Raw genomic sequence first — 8,551 nt, 5'->3', positions numbered from 1 at the left:
TAACTGTAATTCTTACTTGATAACTGTTTTGTTATATGTAATTTTACTATGTTAAAGTTAAAGCCTTTTTTTGTTTAAACAGAAAAAGGGGAAATGATGTGGGAATGATTTCTTATTAATAAAGAAACTGCCTAGGCCCCTTGATAAGGCCCACCCTTAGGTGGGTGGAGAAAACAGAAGAAAATTCTGGGAAAAAAAAGCTTAGTGGAAGAGTCGCCATGATGCTCCCACTCCAGACAGACGCAGGTTAAGATCCTCTCTGGTAAGCCAACTCATGGGCTACACAGAATATTAAAAATGGGTTAGAACAATATGTAAGAGCCAATAAAAAACTGGACCTAGCCGGGCCAGACAGTGTTTAAAAGAATACAGTTTCCGTGTAATTATTTCGGACATAAGCTAGCCATGCGGGCGGCCGGGTGCCGGGGACACAGCCCTACCGCTCCTATTTCAACAGGGGTGGAAGTTGAGAATCATAAAGCCGGAGAGGATATGTGCTCTGCCAGAATTGGAGCAGAAGTCAGTAGGAATGTTGAGTGACAGGAACTGCTTCCAGATTTGTGTACGGTAATGACAAAATATTGTTTAGTCAGGTAAGAAAGAAAAGCTATTAATAAAGTCAGAAGATGCTGGAAGATAGCCATGCTCTGGTAAGTAAGAGACATAACAAGTTGAAAAAACAAGAATGTTTTGTGTTATTTTTACACCTTGAAGGCAGCCAAGAGCCTAGTGGGAAGCAGACCAAGAGAGTCCTCTTCCAGACCAAAGTTCTAGCTACTACACGAGCTCTATTTACTGTTGCCCTGGCAACTTATCCCCATTGAAGGTAATGAGGGATCTAGAAGAGCCGCTTATTACAAATGTGAAGATTTCTTGTATCGTTTATTAAAATACAAAATCCGCACACAAGTATTAAAGAACAAAAAGGGAACCTGAGCTGAATCACGAGGCACCTCTAACACCAGCAGAGCGCTTCGATAGAAAGGGTTGTGCACCCTCTCGCTCCGCCTCCTCTCTCCCATCATGGCCATCGCCAATGCAAAACCCTCCTCTGGGACTAAAATGCTCTTTTTCAGTTGGATAGAGGAACTGTAACAGAATTCCCATAACATAAAATGTGGTTGTAATTCAGGTGGGAGTTCTGCTTGATCTGCTTTTGATCTACTTTGGGGTAAAGTCGGAGCAGGAGATTAGAGGGATTTGGTTGGAGATATCATGAAGGAGTTGATGGAGCTTCTGCTTCCTGTCCTCCATGAAGAAGCTTCTCCACCATATTGTTCTACTTCAGGACCAGCCCAGAAACGAGGAGCTAAGTGCACGGACTGAATTCTCTGAGACCAGAGGCGTAGGTAAACAGTTCTTGCTTTGTTTCCGTCATGTGTGGGGTCGTAGTGATACAAAAATAACAAATGCATCATCCCTTCTGTAGATTGTCATTTTTCAGACAGCATCAGGTCAGGATCAACACAGCCCCGCATCTCCCGATCCAATTTAAGATCCGTATGTGCATAATTAACACATAAAACCTTACTGTACTACTCGTCTGTCATGTGGCAACACTGGGGCGGGGTGGGGGTGGGATGTGGGGGTGGGGTGTGGGGGTGGGGTGTGGGGGTGGGGTGTGGGGGTGGGGGTGGTTATGTGTTGGCTCATCCCAACATTTACGCCATCTGTGATCTGCTGGAACATCGGGAGCGGGGTTGGTTTCGTGGACCTAGGGTTGCAGGATCTCCAGGACACAGGGCAGCAAGGGGATGTCCAGGAAGAGTCCCAGTAAGGGCCCAGCATCCATAGTGTAGCAGAGACCAGGAGCCTCAAACCAGACACAAGATCCTTTGCAATCAACACACGCTTGTAAACAAGTATGGATAAAGTTTATTTAGTGGGGGGGGGATCTTATTTTAAATTCCAGTACAGTAAATACCCTTCAAAAAGTTTTCCAGCTAGGTAAGGTGGCTCATATCTGTAATCCTGACACACAAGAGGCTGAGACAGGAGCATTTCTGCAAGTTCAGGCTATTTTTAGTTATAGAATGAGATTGTTTCCAAACCACCAAAACTTAATTCTTGATTTAAAAAAAAAAAAATTGCCAGGGGCCTGGGGCTGTAGCTTAGGGGTAAAGTATTTGCTAAGCATGTACAAGAACATGGGTTCAGTACCCTGCACTAAAAAAGCAAATAATCAAAACATTGGGAGAAAAATGAGGGTTATAATCCTACAAATTTGGGGGCGTGGAGAGATGGCTTAGCAGGTAAGAGTACTGGCTTCTCTTCTAGAGGACCGTGGTTCAGCTCCCAGCACCCAGATGGTGGCTCACACCATCTATAACTCCAGTTCCAGGGGATCAGATACCCTCTTCTGACCTCCTTGGAAAGCTAGGCCTACAAAGGGTTATACAGACATACATGCAGGCAAAACACTCATACACTCATACATGTAAAAAAAAAAAATGCCAGGGGCTAGCCAGATGGCTCAGTGGGTAAGGCACTTGCCGCTAAGACTGACAGCGTGAGTTCAAACCCTGGGACCCACAGAATGGACAGAAAAAGTCAACTCCTGAAAGTTGTCTTCTCACTTCCACACACATGCAGAGGCATGTGTATCACCCCTTAAAACATATCATTATAACAGCCCAGTGGTGGTAGCACACATCTTTAATTCCAGAATTCAGGAGGCAGAGGCAGGTGGATCTCTGAGTTCAAGGTCAGCCTGGTCTACAAAGGACAGTCAAAGTTACACAGAGAAACCCTGACTCTAAAGGCCAGTATGTATGTATATGTATATACATATATAAAATTTATGTGTCTATACAAATACATATATGTATATATATGCTTATATGTATATGCTTTTTCTGGGTGTGGTAGAATGAACCTATGCTCACAGCATAGCCAGAAAGAAAGAAAGGATGGGAGGGAGATAAGAGGGAGGAGACAGGAGGGGAAAGGGGTTTTCAAAATAGGATAAAGTCACTAACATTAACTGAACATCATTTACCATAGGCCAGTCACTGCTTTTAATCTTTTAACAACCCTAATAATGTGGTATTAAACCATTTTACAATCAAAGAATACATAGTAGTATTGTCCACTCCCCTGAGAGATCTAGGAAAGGACCCAGAAGGAAGCTACAATGCAAAAAGATGGAGTATGGTTAATCTAGTGACGTCTGGAGGTCTGGCGGGTTCTGCAGGGACTAGTCACCAAGGGTCCCGGCTTCTCGGCCCATCTCCAGGCAGTCTCTTCTCATCCCACGTGCCTACACGCGGTTTTGCTGGGGCCTCAGGCCACCAAAAGCAGAGCTCCTGCTATGCCAGTCAAAAGTAACTAAGATGCCCAAGCAGATGAGGACCAGGCCAGACAGCCCTAAACGAATGAGGTTTCCCTGAGTATAGTCTGAAGAGCCAGAACCTGTGGACCAAAGAGAGGGAGACAGGGTGTTGGTCCCATATCTTGATGCTCTTTGCATTATCTGACACACAGATGGAGTTGTAGACTCAACCCTCAAATCTCTAAGTCGAATGGAATTGATGTCCCCGGACCCTTGGGACTGAAGAAGGACTAGAGCACCTCACCTTCGAAGCTGATGACCAGTGGCTGGCTGCGCTGCGACAGCACGTAAGGGGCAGAGGGCGTGTGGTAATAGCAACTGTAGGTGCCTGCGGCATCGGTGCCGATCAGAAGGAAGTCAGCCCAGGGCAGCACAGAGTCGATGTACTGCAGAGGGGTCGCCACACCCACGCGGTACAGCGCGAAACTCATGCCTGGCATGCGGCCTGCACAGCGCAGACTCACATTGGCTCCTGGAGCCACCACAGGCCCAGGCATTGCCACGAGCGATGGTCTGGGTAACTGATCTGTGGAACACAGGCAAGGCCTTAGGTAGACTGGCTTGTCTCTCTTCGTCCTCCCCCTCCTCCTCCGTTCTCTTCTGCCTCTCTTCTCATCCCCAAACTCACTTTCCTCTTCCCATACGTTCAAGAATCTCCCAATTTACCTCCCTATCGTTTCTCTCCTTGTGCCTCTCTTCCACCCCGCTCCCACCCTCCACCTTAATCTCATTCCTGCGCCCTTCTTCCATTCCTCCTGGACCTCACCTGTCACCAGCAGTTCCAGGACATTGCTTGACTGAGACCAGACACCCGGTCCCCAGTCTGTCCTGCGATAGCGGCAATAGTAACTGCCCCCCTGGGCCAGGGTCACCTCCTCCAGGAAAAACTCAGCCAGCTCGGTGGACACATCTCGGAAGAGCAGCGGTGTAACAACACCTGTTCTGAAGAGTGCAAACCGCCAGGCAGGTTGGGGTGCACGGCACCTCAAGGTCACGTTGACTCCAGGAGTCACAACTGCCGCAGGATGAGCCCCCAGCAATGGCTCGGGGTATAAGGCTGGGGGCGCTTAATGAAGAAAAGTGCTTGGTGTTTGGATGGAAGCTTCACCCCAGCCCCTGGCATCCATATATACAAAGAGTCTGGAATGTTTAGTTGGAAACTCCATCCCAAGCCCCCTTTCCCATCTCTCTCCAAACCCTGCTGCATCTCAGAAAGCAGGCAAAAAGATTGCCCCTCCCCAGAGATGCTCAAGACCACTCCCACAGGGTATTTAAACTGCCTCCCCCCCCCCCTACACACACACACACACTCAGAAAACAAACGTGGTTTTTCCGATCTTCCTTTTCCATGTCCTCTCTGGGGGCTGGAAAGCCATCCAGGAGCGTGGTATCCATTAAACCTAGGTTTTTTCTAATTAGGTTTGATTTGGTCTGATTTTGATTATTGCATTGGTGGAGAGATTTATTGGGGCGCAGAAACTTTTCACTTGGGTCCTCAGGACCCTCCATCCAGATAGTTCCGGGAGATTAAACATCTCTTTTTACCTCGGCTCTCTATAAAGTAGGGAGCACTTTATATATCCCTGGAGTACAATCGCACCTGGCCCAAACTGACTGAAAATCACAGGAGGAGGACTCTAATTTTGAGGACTTTTTTTCTTTTGTTTTGTTTTTCGAGGCAGGGTTTCTCCACATAACAGCCCTAGCTGTACTGGAACTTGCTCTGTAGATCAGGCTGGCCCAGATTCACAGAGATCCACCTGCCTCTGTTTCTTGAATCCTGGGATTTAAGGCCTTAGAACTCACTAGTAGTGCAGGCTGGCTTCAAAGTTGCAATCCTTCTGCCTCAGCTTTCAGGTGCTGGATGACAGACCTGTACTAGCATACCTCACTAGAAGCAGTTATGGTTTGCCACACGTCAATAAGAACGGCTATGGTTTGAACATGTTCCCCAACTTAATCTTTGATATAACAATGTTGGGGGCTGGAGAGATGGCTCAGTGGTTGAGAGCACTGGCTGCTCTTCCAGAGGACCCAGGTTCAATTCCCAGCACCCACATGGCAGCTCACAACTGTCTAAAGATCCAGTTGCAAGGGATCTGACACCCTCACACCAATGCACATAAAATAAAAAGTTAAAAAAAAAAACAATGTTGAAAGGAGGATCCTTAACAGGTACTAGAATAGGGGGCTGAAGAGATGACTCAGCATAGGACCTGGGTTGGTTTCTAGCACCCACACTGGGCAACTCATAACTACTTGTAACTCTAGCTCCAGGGGGCTTTTGACACCTCTGGCCTCTTCAGGCACCTGTACTCAGGTACATATATTCTCACACAGACACAAACACACACGCACAATTTAAAAAACAAAAATAAACCTTTCCCCTAAATAGGTGCTAGCATAGAATACCAGGTGTAGTGATGTATATGTAGCCATCCCTCAGTGAGGGCTGGAAGTGTGGCTCCATGGTGGAATACCTCCCTAGAATGCCTCACTGAGGGGTTGGGAATATCGCCCACTGAGAAGCACTACCCCACTATGTACAAGACCATAGGTTCAAACCATCAACCCTAGTACATATCCAAACAGCACAAACACAACATGATCAATGACCCAATAATTCCACTGCCTCGCCATAAGCAAGCACTTAGTAAATAAAATTTTAAAAATGAAAATAACGGTAACAATGGGGAAATATCTCTGAAACAGATTGTTAAGATCCAGAGCAGATGGGTCATGAAATAGCAACTGTGAGCTGGCAGGCAAAGGAGGAAGTGTGTAAATGTGTGACTTGTATGAATGCGTGAAAAGCTTCTTATAGGAGCCGAAGCTTGTTTCAGGAACACGGGACGGGGAAGAGGAAGGTTATTGTATATTTTGGTAATGGCTGAGTCAAACTAACCATAAGTACTCATTAGCTTTATCCTTTTAAATAATAATAATAAAATGGATTTAAAATCAGGGGGCTAGAGAGATGGCTCAGCAGTAAAGAGTACTTCCTGCTTTTGCAAAAGACTGGGTTCGATTCTCAGCACCACGTGGTGGCTCACCACTACCTGTAACTCCTGCTCCAGAGAGTCCTACAGCTTTCTTCTGAACTCTGTCGGCCCCAGGCATGCATGTGGTTCACATACAGGGAAAACACTCATACTCATAACATGAAATTAAGCTAACTGATAGCTCAGATATGAATCATTTCCCAGATGGTTCTCCTTTAAAAATTGGAGGATAGAGGGAGAAAATTTGAGAGAAAGGAAACACCTTCTCTATCAGAAAACCCAAGATGGAAGCATCTTGGGGTAGGAGAATCCTCCTTTTATTGAAAGCTGTTTCCAGTGAGAAAGCTGGTATGGGCTGGAGAGATGGCTCAGAGGTTAAGAGAACTGACTGCTGATCTGGAGGTCCTGAGTTCAATTCCCAGCAACCACATGATATCTCACACCCATCTATAATGAGATAATGAGATCTGTTTCCCAGAACACTATATACATAATAAATAAATTTTTAAAAAAGAGAGAAAGCTGGTATAACTGTCATGGCAGGAAATCCTGTGTCTGGAGCCCTGGACTATGCCAGGAGATGAGCCTACAGTTTACATATATAATTATATTAAATCCTTACTGCAGCTCATTTTCTGGAGAAGGAGATGATGTCTTCAAGATCCCTTGTTTGTTCAAGGCCATGCAATGAAGAAGATGGTCTAGTTTAGGTCTCCTTGCTATCGACATCCATGGTCTTCTATACTCACCTATAATGGTCACTAAAGGGATGAAGGAAAGAGAAGGGGGCAAGGAGGAAAGGAATAGAGGAGGGAAAAGAGGAGGGGAGAAGGAGGGAGGTGGCAAAAGGAGAATGAGGGAATGGAAGTAAGAGGAGGAAGGAAAGAAAGTGAGGGAAGGTGGCAGGAGAAAAGGAGAAAAAAAAGGAACAAGGGAGGTAGGGGATGAAGGGATGGAAAGAGGGAGAAGAGGAGGAGGGGGGATAAGGAAATCTAGGGTGAGTTCTGGAGATGGTGTGAGCAGCGTGAGGGAGAGCATTTGAAGTATGCCACTCACCTGTTGGTGTGAAGTCCATCCGACACACAGGCCCTGCAGAAGGTGAGGAGCCAGTTCTTCACAAAGCTTTGTGACTACCAGTCTTCCCTCACTGGGAGACCCAGAATCGGATCCCACAGTTTCTTTTTCCTCTTATCTGTCCCTGTCTTCTTTAGGATCCATCAAAACTCCAGACTTCCATCCCCCAGGTACTTAAAAGCCAGTGGTCTGACCTAAGAGAATGGGGTTCTCCCCTTTGGGGTTTGGAAGGCTGAATGCCCTACTCTTTTGAAGTAGTGCAGGAGTCCTGCCCATCTGCCGTGAGAACTGAGGATATTCTTTAACCCTAGATATCCCTTACTTTCCTCCTGCCTGGAGATCCGGAGAAACCTATGCTCACCCGAGACCCAGCAGTCTGTCTTCCCCCATTTAGGACTCGGGTATCTGGATACCAGTCCTCACTCTTTTTTTAAAAAATTGGATGTTGAGTTCCAGATGATCAGATCCAGCTCTCAGCCCAGTCAAGGACCCCCACCCCCTCCCCCCACACACACAGGGGAGGGACAGCTCACAGAGAGTCAACAGCTGGAGAATCAGTGACAGGATCATGGCCAGTACTCTCCGTGGAGCTGGAGAAAATTCTAATCCTGCCTTCTGCCTGCTGAGTATATGAAGCCACAACAGAAAGCCTCATGAGATCCCTGTTTAGGAAAGAGGAGTCAGGTGGAGGCCCCTGGGTAACTGTGTCATAGCCCCACTGTCTTGGAAAAAGTTGCAAGAGGAACAGTCATAGACTCTGGTGTTCATTAATTCAGTCTAAAAGTAGGGGAGGAGGGCTGGGCATGTTGTAGTTAAGTGAGAGACTGCATGCCCAGTGTGTTTTAGCCCCAGCGCTGAGAGAGAAAGAAAAGGAAGAGGAAGACAAAAGCAAAAACAAAACAAAAAGGAGGAAAGGGGGAAAGATCTTTGGTGCACAGTACATACTTTGGGTCTCACTGACTCAAGCCAGATAACTTTTTGGTTTGGTTTGGTTTTTCAAGACAGGGTTTTCTTGTGTAGCCCTAACTGTCCTGGAACTACCTCTTGTAGACCAAGCTGGCCTCGAACTCACAGAGATCCGCCTGCTTCTGCCTTCCGAGTTTTGGGATTAAAGGCGTGCACCACTACCACCTGTCTCCCAGAT

General features: G+C 46.6%; 1 protein-coding gene across 1 annotated transcript; it reads right to left on the bottom strand.

The window, feature by feature from the left end:
- Nucleotides 1-3,259: 3,259 nt before the first annotated feature.
- Oscar (osteoclast associated Ig-like receptor) lies at nucleotides 3,260-7,977 on the bottom strand. The gene is made up of 5 exons (XM_050129848.1): nucleotides 7,923-7,977; nucleotides 7,390-7,422; nucleotides 4,098-4,397; nucleotides 3,576-3,857; nucleotides 3,260-3,411 (listed from the first exon to the last, which is right to left on the bottom strand). Exons 1-5 carry the CDS (start codon nucleotides 7,975-7,977, stop codon nucleotides 3,260-3,262), a joined length of 822 nt encoding a protein of 273 aa, XP_049985805.1.
- Nucleotides 7,978-8,551: the final 574 nt, after the last annotated feature.

The sequence above is a fragment of the Alexandromys fortis genome, unplaced genomic scaffold (genome assembly GCF_014885135.2).
Source record: "Alexandromys fortis isolate MF-2015 unplaced genomic scaffold, M_Fortis_MF-2015_v1.1 scaffold_282, whole genome shotgun sequence".
NCBI classification, from domain to species: Eukaryota; Metazoa; Chordata; class Mammalia; order Rodentia; family Cricetidae; genus Alexandromys; species Alexandromys fortis.
The sequence above is the reverse complement of the archived record's forward strand: the minus strand, read 5'-3'. Positions and strand labels throughout refer to the sequence as shown.